The 15,676-nt window shown below is 34.7% G+C and overlaps 2 protein-coding genes across 2 annotated transcripts; both read right to left on the minus strand.

Annotated features, from left to right (window-relative positions):
- Positions 1–1,153: 1,153 nt before the first annotated feature.
- On the minus strand, positions 1,154–2,279 carry LOC108339130 (uncharacterized). Its single transcript, XM_017576279.2, has one exon. The coding sequence runs from the start codon at positions 1,973–1,975 to the stop codon at positions 1,454–1,456; it is 522 nt and encodes a 173-aa protein (XP_017431768.1). The 5' UTR covers positions 1,976–2,279; the 3' UTR covers positions 1,154–1,453.
- A 5,048-nt stretch (positions 2,280–7,327) lies between these two features.
- On the minus strand, positions 7,328–11,289 carry LOC108326013 (P34 probable thiol protease-like). The gene is given in 5 exon segments (XM_052872610.1): positions 7,328–7,462; positions 10,217–10,369; positions 10,482–10,714; positions 10,822–11,166; positions 11,169–11,289. Coding segments are annotated over 5 exon segments (987 nt in total).
- Between the last annotated feature and the right edge of the window lie 4,387 nt (positions 11,290–15,676).

Raw genomic sequence — 15,676 nt, forward strand, 5'->3', positions numbered from 1 at the left:
AACACTCAAGTTAAAAAAACTAAATCCCTTATTCTCTTGCATAAGAAAATAAGAATCAAAATTCAGAATCAGAACCAGAACCAAAAACAAGCTAGAATAGAGCTTTACTCAAGGCTCATTTCATGCAGCAAATCCTAGAGGTCAAACTCTACTGTGCTAATCACTTTTGCAGGATGCCTCTGCCACTAACTGAACCATTTCTTAATCATGTTCATACCCAAAAGAACAAAATGCTTAAACTAAAGTCATATCCCCTCATTTATGCAAACTTAGCATAACAATGTATTATTAGAATATAATGGGAAACCAGAGTGGGGACTTTCAATTGTTTTTACCACAAATTTATCCCTTTGGACTTTTCTTCATCCAACCACACTTTTCCCTTTACTTCTTTTTCCTCCCTCACTTGTAGTGGGGTGAAGTACAACATGGCTTTGCACTGCATAGACACTGATGATGATGAATGAATCCGTCCTCCCCATTTGAGGGTCCAAAAGAATTTCTTTCTCTTTTTTCCCACTTCAGAAAAAAAAAGAAGAAAAAGCTATCAACGTGAATTTAATTCTGCCATGATAACAACTTCAAACTGTATAGAAAGTGATTGCATTTGCAGCATCATGTCACTGTCTCCCCTTAAAGGATGACTGACACCGACGAACTACTGTGTCATTTTCCCCAGTGAAACCATATAAATAGTGGTAAATAAAATACTCCACTGCTACTAGCAAAAGCATAATATCTATCATGTCGCAATCACCTTCCTTTGTGATCCACTACAGAATTACACATGACAGTGTCACACAGTAGAATTAGAATGTAGCATCGTTCATCCTGTATCTCACTCATAGTTTATCTTTGTTCCCTGCACTATATTCTAAATTCCAAACTTCAACAATTTAAAGCAGAATAATTGAAACCCGTATAAAGTTCTACGTTTGCTTCACCTCTTTCCAGAAAATTACAAAATTATAGCTCTGTTCGATCAAATCCATGCCCCCACCAACTGAAGCACAACCATGAAAAACTAAAAATTAAACTATAAAAACCAAGATTCTAAATTATAGTCGCAGTTACATGGTATCCTCAAATATTGCCAGAAAAATTGCAGATGAATACGGCCCACATAGGTGTAGAACAATTTGTATCTGAAATCTCGAAAACCTTTATGTTGTGACTGAAATCATGGTCACAAATGGTTTTTTAAAATCTTGTACAAAACATACCCAATTATGGTCTACCATAACTTCAACTCTCGAACTCATTAACAATCCCCATATTGATATGGACAACCTATGTACACAGCAGCCTTTGCAGAAGCAAAGTAAAACAGAAAAAGAGGAAGAAGAAGAAAATTATATTTTTTTTAAAAGAAATTGGGTTGGAAGCCTATAAGACGAGGATTATAACTATATAGACATGACAAACATAGCCCGTAGGCAAAGAAGAAGAAGTGTTACAGATCAGAAGGTGACTCAGAAATGCTCTCCAAGTGAGGTCTCCACACTGCAACACGTCCTCTTCTTCTGTCTCTTTGCGTTGACGCTTTCTCTGAGAGTATATCAGTCAAGTAGCGATCAGAGACAAGCAAGCTAGTCATCGTTACAGAGACGTTGGTGTTGTTCCTACTTCTCTCTCTCTGCTCCTTCTTCTTCCTCCTTCTCTGCTGGTTCTTCTCCGGTGGAGGAGGAGGAGAGGGAGGGAGTGGCATCAGGAAGTAAATCTTCCCACGTTGGAGCTCTGCATCGGGTGGCACCACCACGATCTTGTGGACAGCAGTGGCGTTGCCGCCGTCGGCGGCTGGTATGGCGGAGCAGGGCTTTTTTAGGACGTGTTTGGGGTGTGCCTTCATGACATCTCTGGCCTTGATGGTGCCTGTGATTTCCTCAACTCGGCCATTGGAGTGCACTATGCGAATGACGTCGAGAGCCCCACATGGGAGGATGCAAGAGATGCAACACCTTATGCAGTTTATCATGGCTTTCTCCCTCCCTTTTTTAGCATTGGTGTCCTCTCGAACAGGATAATAGACGAAGGTGGAGCTGATGCTAGAAAGCGTAAGTAATATACTGTGGGGATGAAAACTGATTTCGCTATTTTCAGAATTCAGATTTTCTTTCCTCCTTTCTCCATTTCACCAAATCTTTAATAATTAGAGAAGGGGAATCAATTCTCTACATGTATTGCCATCAAAATTTTCCTTTTCTCTGTCATCAAGGTATAGTTTAGTTTGCATACACACGCACACACTCGTATATACATGGAGAACTTATAATTGGATCATCATCTCACACTAGAATCTGAGATTTATTTACGTTGGTGATTGTCTTATTAATACACTAAGTTAAAGGTATAATTAAATTATAATTGATTACGATTTAAGTTTTAATTATAATTTATTATAATTAAATATAATTCAAAGTTTTAATTATAATTAAGATATTGTTGTAATGGATTATAATAAATATGTAATTGATTACATATTGAGTTCGTGCACTACCTCACTAAACTCAGTGTATTTCTAACGATTTTAGCATTACATAATTAATTACAGCTTCTTGTAATAAATTTTCATACGTATACACAAATTCTTCATTTAAAATTGTGTGAAATTGCACTACTTGTCTATAAACAAAATTTTAAAATGTTTTGCCTACTTCAATAATAACGTAATCAGATTTGCCTATTACCATAAAAAACCAGAATTTGATTATATAATTTATGGTTAAAATAGGTACTTACAAATTATTGATTTATCAGCGCAGCTCAAATTCATGTCTTTTGGGATATACGAACTGTACTTTTATTAATACAAATGTATACATATGATATTTTTAGATAAGAATATACGTAGAAATGAAAATATTATAATCTAATGAACAGGAATGGTGTATGAATATTAAAGATTTCCTGGGTGTTTTTAAAATTTGTTAATTTTTATTTGGCTGGTGTTGAATCGGTGAGAGAAATTCATGGGACGAATAATTGGATAACACCCTGTAGTTTGGCTTTTGACACATTATTCAGGGACCCTACCCTAATCCCTGGAGCTAAGCTAACACTCTCATGCCTTTATTAGTGCAATAATATTGGGTCGGGACTGAAAGATTGGGAAACTAATGGTATATTAAAGGATGGGAGTTAGGAGGCTTTTGAATGTGTGATGAAAGAAAAGACATATGTTTTTGAATAAAAGGTTGACACATGTAGACTCCTGAATGAGTATTATTAAATAATTATTTGAGACTAATTAAAGTTGGTTGAGAAGGGTGGTGAAGTAGGGACAGTGATGAGAGAAAGAGAATGTGTTTTGTTTAATGAGAGAGCTGGGAAATGGAGTACAGCATAGGAAGAGTTTGATCGTTCAATATCCCTAAGCAAAACCATGTGGATTTGTGGTTTTCATTGGAAATGGATTTTGGGTTTGTGAAGTGCTTTGACTATGGCCAATGTGTTTGTCTACTAGCCACAACTCCAAGAGCAACCCTTCCAAATGCTTTATCCGTTTCCTTTTCTTTCTTTTCATACATGGAATTTCACCATTTTAGTCATCCATCATACATTATACATTGAATTAAAGTCAAGTACGTCCACTTTTCCATTCTGTCACCATTAGTACCATTACCATCTTCATATTGATGAGGTAATCATAGCAACGCATGAACATTATTAGCACAGTACAAAACTCAACCGAACCTTCACTAGTAATTAATCACCACTTTCTTAGACCTAATCAGATAATGATTGTTAAATTGTCCCTATATTGACTCATGGGATCCATGCAAAATTTAATGAGACAGCTCAAACCAAACCAAAACCGTAGTACTACCTACGTACCTCACAAAGATACCTAATACTATCTGTACCGGTAGGCTATACGACAACGGATCATGTTACTCTCATTTCCTATATCATAACCCTGAAAATCTCTCCACTTCAAATGTTATACTTCTTTTTTTAGACTCAACCAACTGAATGACACATACACAGTCACAAACACGTTATTTTGTCATGAATGGCACCAAAATGTCATCGGATGGTGTAGTTTTATTCCTTGTTATGTAGCTGTTACTACAAAGTTCAAAGAGGCTTTAAGTAAAAAACTAGAATTCAAAAGCAAGATAATGACATGGAAGAAAGTGATTTGTCCTAATCTCGTAGGGAGCTAGAAAGTTTTGGGTGATTGATATGATTTAGCAGACTAAGTGGTGTTGAGGTTTTAATTTATTAGGGAAGGTAGGTTGTGAGATTTGGGGAAAAGAAGAGATGCAGTTGAAAGTAGTATTTAATTAGAGATTAATTTGAGTTATGTCACATCCATAATGTGGGTCCAGTTTTTAATAGGTGGTGATGTGTGTGTTAGTGGGAATCATGTGAAGCAGTGAGTGAGGGTCCAAAGAGGGCTTTGATATTCTATTTGCTCTGTTTCGATGCCAAGTTAACTTCATTTTATTCTGCGGATAAGACTCTCACTTCACAAATTTACATCTCATGATGCCAAAGTTATATTCTCCACTACCCACTCCCATTTACTTTTTTTAATAATCCAAAATAAGTTACAATTTACTTATTGAACAACCGAAAATTATAATTTAGTTTCTCAATGTGTAAATCAGATTCACATCTGATGTTGAGTTTCAATGAATTGCTTTATCAAAAAAATTATATTTTAAGGATCAATTTAACATTAAATTACGAAGCTTGAGCATCAATGTGATTGATCCTCATAAAGTATAGAAATTTGATTTTTCGTGAAAGTGATTCTTATCTACAATCAGACTAAATTAATTAGTTTAACTCTTGTAAGATCACAAAAAAAAACAAATCCTCTGTATTAAAGACGATTATATAAAAACAATTTAAAGAACATAGGTTGAGAATCGAAACAACTTAAAGAGGTTATATAAAAACAATTTAAAGGTAAAAATAGAATAGGATCAGAAATCAATGTATCGCTCGAATTAGTCTCAAAATAATTGAAAAAGAAAATTGCGTAATTGACTACGAACTTCAAAATAAGCCTCCCATTTACACTATTACACTAAAAAAAATGTTTTACAAATAACTAATTGTAGTGTATGACTCGAACAACTATATAATCACCTAATTAGATGATCATAGAGAACAGAACGCAGCTAAACAATGATTGAACATGGCAAAACCGAACGGTCATGAATAGAACGTCTTGTCTTAGTCAATAATCAAATTTTTCTACAAAGATTAAGGTAAACAGTAATTAGAGACATTGAACTAAGATTGGACCGTGATTAAGATTTCATGAATCTTAAGCCCATGACGAAAGCTATAAATATAGGTCAAAGGTAAGATGTAGGTGATCGCATTTATTGTGCATTTATTACCATTGCACTAAACTCCCGTACAAACAGTTAACTGACTTAAGCATCGGAGTGCCTTTGACAGGTACACCTTTGACCGGTGAAGAGAAGTGAAGGACTAGAAGAGCAGATATCGAACGACATCCAGGAGAAATCGTGCAGGCGTTAGTGATTCGACCTCACACCCGAAACAATAATAGTTATTTATAGTTAAGTGACTTAAGAAGAGAAATTCAAAATGTGTCAAAATATAAGGTTTATGTGTTGGAAGTCCCACATCGACTAGGGATAAGGCCAAATTATAATATATAAGTGAGGTGCAAACCTTACCTAACAAGTCGGTTTTGTAGGGTTGAGTTAGGCTCATAACTCACTTTCTAATATGGTATCAGAGCCATGGTCAGAGCATATCCTAGCGATATTTATTGTTTCTTGGGCATTTCTATTCCACCCATTGTTGGGCTCTTATCAGACCACCCAATTTCTATTATCACGCACGAGATGTTGCCTTATAAGCTGGTGTTGTAGAGTTGAGTTAGCCTCATAACTCACTTTCTATTATTATGTTACATGTTTCACTTGTGTTATTCTTGACTTATATTATAAGGCGTGATATATTAATGTTTTAATGCAATAAGTATCATATTCACATAAATTTAGTAGAATGTTGATTTGATTTGAATAAAATAATGTTTGAGTTGGTGATAAGTATATGAAACACATTTGTCCTGACATCTGGAGTCTAAGATCATCAAACTTTAGTTTGATTCCTTAGTGACACTGACAACTTGAATGAATCACCTACATTAAGATAAGTGACAACTTGAATGAATCACCTACATTAAGATCTGGACTATAACTAGCTAGAACCTTAGATATATTCCTAACATCTAAAAGTAAGAAGAGAATTAATTGGACTACAACTTGTAATTAGTTCTCACTCAATCTCAAGTCAATGAAATTTATAATCAATTCAACAATAAGTACAAATTAATTCACAAATAAAAACATACTTTAAGATGATATTTATATTAAATATTTTAGTTTTAAAATATATTATAAAGTATAAACCAATTTAAATTTTGTATTTCTCTTTTATAATTTAAATATATATAAGGATGAAAATAATATATTATATTAACAAATTGAGCTCATCTAGTTACATCCAACTTGTTTAAAATTGTAATAGAATCAGATTTAATGTACATGATACTATCAAAATTTCGGATTATAGATGACAACAATTAGGGAAGCGACTTAATCTAGCCATCACCCCTCCCAGAATTCAAGAAAATACATAGACATGGTTGTTAAGCCATGGTCTTGTTATATATCTATATTTTTTTTTCTCCTTGTATCTCTTTTGAAAGAGAAAACTTTTCATTTTATCTTTTTTTTAATAATTTGAGTGTCAAAAATAAAATTTAAATTATGAATTTAGAAAATATTAATTAAAAATTAAAGAAGGCTAAATAAACTAATTTTTAAAAATTAAAGAAAGTTAAATAAACTAATTTTGAAATTATACAATTTAATTCTTTTTAATTTGTAGATTACACAACTTATTTTTTTCACATAAAAAATAATTTTTGAATTACACAATTTAAAAGTTATTTTAAATTTTAAATTTTACAATTTAAAAATTATATTTTAACTTTGTTATATAAATAAGCAAAACGAAAATTCTTTTTTTTATATCAGTATAACATTGAGTTTTCAATGTGGTCTAGTTCACAAGGTTTGACCTTGGTCCATGTGAGTCAAGGCAAAGAAAAATTCGCAAAGCCAAAAGTTCACTTGTGGATCCGGTACGTCTCAATTTTTAGCTCGCAACGAGTTGTCTCCACCATCATCTTGGATCTCTCAATTTCACTTATCAGCCTGTTTTGATGTCATGGCCATCTTCTTTTGTTTCGACCTTTAACTTGAGTCAACTCCTCTCAACCATTAGCCCGAGACAACCATTTTCGACATTTTGATCGGGCTGACTAATCTCAACAATCGGCAAGGACTAGCCTGTCTCGATCATCAACCCGAGCCGTCCATGACTCGAAATGGACCATCTCAACCTTTGACACAGACTGACCTGTCTCGATTATTAATTCTAGATGGCTCGTCTTCACCTTGGCCTGGTTACCATCAGCGTGAGCCGACATGTCTTAACTATCTTCCTAGGTCGTCTCATCTTGACCATTAGCCCAGGCCCTCCTCTCTCGACCATCGACTTGAGCGACCCTCGACTGTCGACTTGAGCATCCCTCGATTGTCGACCTAGGAAAACTTGTCTCAACCATTAATCCAAGTTGACTTGTCTCGACCTTCAGTCCACACTAACCTATCTCGACCTTCGGCTTGACTTGTCGAAGTCCACCTTCAGAAAGGTGGTCTTTTTCAACCTTTGACCTAAACTGATTTGTATCGATCTTCAACTCGATCAATTTATATCTATTATTGGCTTGAGATGGTTCATCTTGACATTCGAGTCAAACCGAACGTTTTCAACCATCAACATGGACCAGTTTATCTTAACCATCAACTTAAATAATCATACCTCTACATTCATCCTGAACTTACTCAACCAGGCTTGCTCCAACTAAACCTCTAGTTCGGGCTAATATGACTCAAACTTGAATGTGTTGTATAAAAGAAACTTATAAACTTATTTAAAAATGGGTTAATAGTGACCATCAACCATGAGTCAAATTGATATAAATGAAAAACTAAAGCTGTCAAAACGAGTCACCCGGCCTGACCCGGTCCGGCCCAACACGGGTTGGTCACTTAGTGAGCCAACCCAACCCGGCTCATTTATTAGTAAGTTAGAAAAATTCAAACCCAGCCCGACCCACCACGGGTTGGTGGGTAAACGGGTTGGCTCACTAACTCACTTAATTAGAATTTTTTTAAAATAAAAAAATTTACAAACTTTCTATAATTCAAATCTAAACAAATTTCACTCCCAAATTTTACTTCCAACATGGGTGTTTAATTAATTATGAAAATAAAAAATTTAAATAATTTTTTCAAGCAAAAAGAAATAATAAATATTTTTTATAAAATTAAAATTAAATTTTAATAAAATTAAATTAGGTAGATGGGGTTGATGGGCCAACCCGATCCACCACGGATTTTAACCCGCATGAACCGGATTGAAATCTAACCCGCATAAAAAAAATACAATTTTTTCAAACACAATCCGGCTCGAACCTATGGTGGGTGGGATTGACTCGAGGATTGTGATCCATTTTGACAACTGTAAGAAAAATTACCCTTCGAAGGCAAAATGGTTACATTTTCCGAGGATTCCGATGCTTTTTCTTCGTCCAACTTTTGGGCTTCCCGTGTTAATGGATTTGGTTTGGTTTTTTGAGTTTGTTTTAATGAGCTATATGTTGGTTTTTGTTGATGAAATGAGATCAAGGAAATATATAAAATGAGTAGATATTCCAAATGAAAAAATTTGTATGTTAGTAAAAGTGTGTTTTTTTTGGTATTTATACCTATTAAGGTATTGTTTTATTATCTTTCAATCCAAATTAAGATAAACTTTTTAGTAGATTCAATTATTATTATTATTATTTTAATATATTTTGGAAATATTGCAACCTGATGAGTGAATTTATTTAAGTATGTTTTATCTTTAATTAAGTTGAGAAAGTTATTCAAGATTCGTGAGCAAATGAGCGTCAACCGACCTCCAATCATTTAGTGTGATGATTAACTCATAAATTTAAATTCATTTTAACACCTTTGTATACCAAATGAGAAAAAAAAAGTTTATCCGTAAATGCATGTGTTCTTCTTTCTTTTGTTTTTCTAGGTGTTTACTATGTAAACATGGGAAATGTAATAAACAGAATGGGGAAATTAAAGAATATTTCTTTGACTTCGGAATGCACTTTTAAAATGTGTATAAAAAATTGAAAAAATGTAATTTCATTTTGTTTGATAGCCATGCTTGATAGAAAATAGATTTAAATTTGTGGTGAAATTCACATACAAGAGTATCTTGACAAAATATGCATATATAAATGCATAAATGTTCATTTTGATTCAATTAATCAGAATAAAATTGATCATAATTCATTAAGGGGCACACATTATTTATAATCTTAATTGATTACCTATCTCATAAACGATTATACTATCCCACCCCTATTTTTTTATCATAAAAATAGTAATCCCTTGATTATATCATCATCATAGTAATAATAGTAAAATATTTCTTTTACTTAAACATAAGAGAAAAAGTAGTTATGATTAATGGATTTAACTACAAAAAAAAATATAACTAGAACAACATTTAATATTATTATTTAAAAGCATATTCCTATATTAAACTTGATCATTCTTTAAACATAATTAAGGATAATAGAAATTATTTTTTTACTATATAGCATCACTTATAAATATTAAATGAACTTAATCACCATCGAAAGCACATGAAACTAGGAATGACAACGAGTCGGGTCGGGTACGGATAGTGGCTACTCACAACCCGACCCGACAAAAAAAAATTCACCCGTTACCCGTACGGATACCCGCTTAAAAAATATTCGCAGGTATTTTAAAATCCGCGGATAGCCATGGATATCCGCGGATATCCACAAATATTTTAAAAAAATATATTTTAATAAATTATTAAAATATTTTAAATAAAATTACAAAAAAATATATAAAATATAATATAAATTAAATTAAATATAAATTTAAATTTAATTTTAATTAAATTTAATCTTATAAAATATAAATTAATGTTAATTTTAATTAAATTTTTATTTTTATTTTTTGCGAAGCGTGCACAAACCAATCAATTTATAATAACATAAAACTATATAAATTTGACTTCCAGATACTAAGATATTGGTCTTATATTTACTTACATCACTGTAGAAATAAAAATCTTTTGAATCAATGGACACACTAGTTGGTTGCTCAAGGGTGGAACACAACAATGCTTTCTCTGTCTCTGATTCTGTACTATCATTTGTCAGTATTAGAGTTTCAAACCCGTCAATCGTAACCGGTTCTTGTATCTAATTCCAGAAAAAAGGTTCACAAAACAAAGGGATGCAGGAGAAGTTATTTATCAAAAGCTTGTAGAAGAAAGAGAGAATGGACTATGGAATCACATATTAATTCACATACCTTATTGGCTTTGCAGGTACCTTCTTTGGCTGTGTAAGGATAATCATCTTCAGTGGCAATCCCACCATTATCTTTTACCCATTGGAATGACTGAAAGTTCCATCCGTTGTAACAACCTTTACTTGCATCGACACAATCTACGAGTTCTTGCTCGGAAAGGCTAACAAGGTTTCTTGTTGTTATTGCATGTATTGCTTCTATGGCTCCCCTGGCAGAAAATGCTCAACCACTTCCTACGGTTTCACTCTCCACAAGTCATTTTCGAAGAAAAATAGGACAAGAATAATATTAATGTTACTAAGTAATAACTGCTAATATGAGCTGAAGATTAAGCACATACCACACTGCCCTTGGTACTTTACTTCTGTGATGACACCTTTTTTGCTCCAATCCCAGGATTCAGGTGCGTGGTCACAAGAATGTTGTTCCTCCTTCATTTTCTTGTTGACCATGTTGATGGACTGTGACACATCCTTCGGATCTTGCAAGTACTTTTCGCTGAACTCTTCAGGACTAATGTCAGTAAACTTGTTCAACCCCAAACGATGGGAATGGGGTGATTTTCTGTTTGCATTCATGTCCCTGATATAGTTCAAGTTATTCTTGAAAATCTCGAGTCTTCTTGCCTCTTCTTCGTTGTTCCTATAGAGCCGTCCATGCTCCTTCTTCCATAGTTGGAATAGGCAGACACCTGTTCCTGTGTGGTGTACTTGGCTAGGTCAAGGTCCAATATGGAACGATCACTTGAGATCGATGAACCAGAAGAGAGACCCAAGAGGGAGAAAAGAACAAACACAAGAAAAGCCATAACTTGGAGAAATTTTTTTGTGTTGATTAAGGTTGTCTCTTCACTTAAGTACCATCGCGTATATATAATGACTGAAAGTTCCCACTTGGTTGATTATTTTTGTCTTTGATTTAAACTGTTGTGTTCTTTTGATTGTTGTGGGTTATATTCTCTTTTTCTTTCTTCAAAATTTGTCTCTTTCTTTAACTTTTGTTCCTCTGATACCAAATTAATTTCCATTAACCACAGGTAGATGACAAAGACCAGATAATCTTTAATTATTTTGGATTATAATTCGGATACTATTCTCTTTCGTTATTTGAAAAATTATCTCTTCCTCTGTTTTGTTTACTCATGTAAGAACCCTTAAATTTAATAGAGCAGTGAAAGTCAGGTGGAATGGTGAGGATTTAGAATTTCAGAAAGTGGAGGACATGTGGCTGCAGGACAGTGGACCAATCGTTTTACTGAGGGAATATATAATTTAAAATTTTAAAAGTTGGTTCCACTTTCTGCATGCAATTAAATCTTTTTCTCTAAACTTTCTGAACTCATTTTCTTCTCCTTCTCTCTAACTTCTCTCTAAAATTATCATCTTTTCTTCCATTAATTCTCATGTTTTCTTCCACCTGATCATCCATCAGAGTGTATGTGAGGTTGCTGGGGGCAAGGATCTTCCTTTCAACCGATCGAGTAGTGGTTTGAACTGGTAGGTTCTTTTACTTCTAAGAAAATCTAGTTTTGGGTACATGCAAGTTTAGTTTCTGGTTGCATGTGGTTGTCTTCTTCTTTTTCTTCAAATCTGATCATATTTCCGGTCCTTTGGTTGGTCGTTTCTTTAAATAGTGAATCTTGGCTTTTGAGTGTTTGGTTGTGGTGCAAATTCTGTATTGTGAGCGATCGGTCTGTTAAGAGGTAAGGAAAGTTATTAAATTTAATTATGCATGTGATGATTTTGTGTATGTATGGAATGAATTGATTGATGGTTTGTATATGAGTGTATGAAATGTATGTTTCTGGGTTTTGGGTGGTTCTATATAAGTCTATAGGGATTCTGCAAAATTATGCATAAGAGTTGGGTGTTCGGTCTCAACCGTTCGGTCATGATCAATCAATAAGTTATCAATAGAGTTAACATTTTAGCCTTACTAGTGTATAACCGTTCGGTTTATAGGAAGTGATTAATATATTGATGGTTATATACATTTATAATCGGTCTTATTGGATTAGGTATTTTGGTTTGTGATAGCTCATATATTATTATTAGTAGACCTCGTACTTGTACTAGACTTAAAAATACGTTCGTTTATGATCAGATACAAGTTTCTATATATTTAAGCTAAAATGTCTTAACGTTCGGTTTCCTTAAAAGTACTAGGTTTGATGAATAGTTTGTAGGAGTAATATAGTGTTAGGTATAAGCTCTAGGCGTTCGGTTTTGTCAAATAGTGAAATATCGTTCGGTCTTACACCAAGTATCAGTAGTTATAAGTGCTCGGTATAAGCTTTAAGCGTTCGGTTTTGTCGGACAATAAAATAGCGTTCGTTCTTACTTTGAGGATAGTGAAATATCGTTCGTTCGAGTATGAAGGATAGTTAAATATGGTTCAGTCTTATATTAAGTATTGGGTTTAATTAGAGTGTTCTATTCTTAAAAATGTGTTCGGCTCAAGTCAAAGTCCTAACTATTAAATAAACGTTCGGTCATATTCGTCTGTTGTTTTGATCCTTTCCGTTCGGTTGTAATTAAGAGTAGTGTTATTTGAGCGTTCGGTCTTCTTATATGAAATGTGGTTTGATCTTTCAATGCTGATGTTATGGCTTGGTGCTGGTTGCTTATTATAGCAATGATCTATTATGTATGGGAAATATTATTGGTATTCAAGTAAAAGTTGATGTTTCAAGTAATGTGGAAGAGAATTCCAAGGAGGAATGTCTTAGTGTAAGGATAATGTTGTGGTAAAGTATGAATACGAACAGTGAAATTAACGGGGTTCATCCTGATATTCTGATGATTACCAGTTCTCAAGTAGAGATGGGTAAGTCATTGTGTGAGAATGGCAGGAGGTCTTAGCCCATAGGTTCTTGGGTAAGTTATAACGGACTAACCTCGGGTGGCAGCTGATGGTTTTCCAGTTACTACACCACCCGAGTGCACGAACGACCTCAAGCTACGTATTCATACAATCCGGATGGTCAAGTCAAGTGTCAGATGTACATGAATTATGATATTTACGTTGGCTCTTGTATGCTATAGTGTTCGGTCTGTAAGGGTTTGTAGTTTTATTACATGTATGAATGCATGCTCAATTGAATTATAGTAACTTACCCTTATTTTCTGTTTTTATCCATGTTGTCGTTCGGTTTTCTATTGCAATGATCATCCTTGTTGGATGTGAGCAGAAGGGGAAGATCTTACGTTGGAATAGGAGCTGGACGGTGAGACTCCTGCTGAATAGGAGATAATTGTTCGATCATATAGTGTAGATAGTTTTGGTGAACCGACCGTTCACTATTTTGTTCTGTAAATATAACCGATCGATTATATGATGAACGTTCGGTAGTAGTATATGAAGCTCTTGTAAAGTTCAAAACTTTTATGGTTATTTTTGTAATAACTGTAAGTTTGACTTTATTATTGTAGTACATGTTCTATCATATTATTAAATATTGACATCCGTATATAGTTGTGTACTATATTTTTTGGATGTTACAACTCACAATCTGTTTCCATTCTAAAATAATCAACTTGCATATGCTCTTCTAGAAAAATTATATTGACAAATATGTATTCAATCTAATTTCCTCATTTATGCTTGAATCATGATGTTAAACGCGAAGTAGGACATTTTTCAAATTATAGCATAACGATGAAATACTTTTGTTCATGATGGCAAAAATGACTATTTGGAAGGGTAAGAAAAAGTATAGTGCAATAATGGATATATATTTCGCTGCATGTGATCGCCTTTTGTCTCAACACATATGAAAAATCAGAAAACCATTGAATATTGCAAGATTACAATGGAAAAAAGGTAATTTGAAAATATTTTTTATAATATTTTAATATTATCTACGTGTCATTACGTGATTGGTTCAAAATTACTTCACAATCAATAATAATAATTATAAACATCAACATAAACCAATTACAGAATGACATGTAGATGATATTAAAATATTTTAAAATAATATTGTCAAAGTATCTGTTACTACCGAGTAGGGGTCGACCGACCGGGCGCGCTTAGTCCATACCGAGGTGGGATCGACCGACCGATCAGACCGACTGTGCAGGGAAACTCATCTTTCCCGGTCGGACGCCAGGGCAGTATTCGCGATTTTTCTAGCCGTTGGCTGAGGACAGCTTTTGAATGACCATGAATGTGCAATTAATAGCGTAACGGTCATCGTCGAAGCAGTTAAGGTGAGCATTGATTGTCATTAAGAGGTAAATTAATGGATAATATTCTTCGAAACCATATAAATAGCAAACGATGGAGAAGGTAAATTTTCTAATTTTGATTAATTTTCACTAGACTTGCAAAGATAAATTCTGACTTGAGCGTCAGAGTATTTTGATAATGCTAAATTTTACCATATTTTAAGCATCATTTTAGTAGCAAAATCAACTCCTTTCTAACTTATAACTTGCTTAATCCTCTTGTTTTGCCTTGTTTTCTAAATAATTGTGTTTTTGGCTACTTTGATGTACTTTCATCAATAATCCCTTATTTTGTAGCTAAAAATGAGCTTGGAAAAGTCTCCAACAAATTATAGAGCAAACCAAAGCAAGCACATGCAGAGACGCTCGTCGCCAGCAAGAGTACGCTCGTCCAGGACGTTTAGAGGGGACGCTCGTCGAGAAAAAGACAAGAAAGGACGCTCGTCCAAAAGAGAAGAGAGAACGCTCGCCAGAGAAGTGGACGTTCGTCCAACAAAGAAACAAGTGGACGCTCGTCCTGAGATAAGTGGGCGCTCGTCCAAGCTAACAGAGAGAACGTTCGTCCCAGGCAGTGGACGCTCGTCCAGCCAGGCAGAAGTGGACGCTCGTCCAGCCAGGCAGAGGACGCTCGTCCAAGTTGCAGAGAGGACGCTCGTCCAGCCAGACACGAGGGACGCTCGTCCATGCAGAAGAAACGAGAGGACGCTCGTCCATGCAGAAGAGGACGCTCGTCCCAGAAGCGGGCGCTCGTCCAAGATAAGAGGACGTTCGTCAGCGAGATAAGAGGACGCTCGTCCAGCGAGACACGCAGAGGACGCTCGTCCACCCAGGACGCTCGTCAGTGGACGCTCGGCAGCGAGAAGTGGACGTTCGTCCACTTTCAGCTTCTAGAGAGTTTCACGCCCGGGCGTGAGAAAAGGGGCGCCCGGGCGCGACATTTCGCCAGTTTTTAATTTTTCCAGAGAG

The sequence above is a fragment of the Vigna angularis genome, chromosome 1 (assembly GCF_016808095.1).
Source record: "Vigna angularis cultivar LongXiaoDou No.4 chromosome 1, ASM1680809v1, whole genome shotgun sequence".
NCBI lineage: Eukaryota > Viridiplantae > Streptophyta > Magnoliopsida > Fabales > Fabaceae > Vigna > Vigna angularis.

What these genes read in the sequence shown, in the direction of transcription:
- LOC108339130 (XM_017576279.2), bottom strand. Translation starts at nt 1,975, where the DNA reads ATGATAAACTGCATAAGGTGTTGCATCTCTTGCATCCTCCCATGTGGG.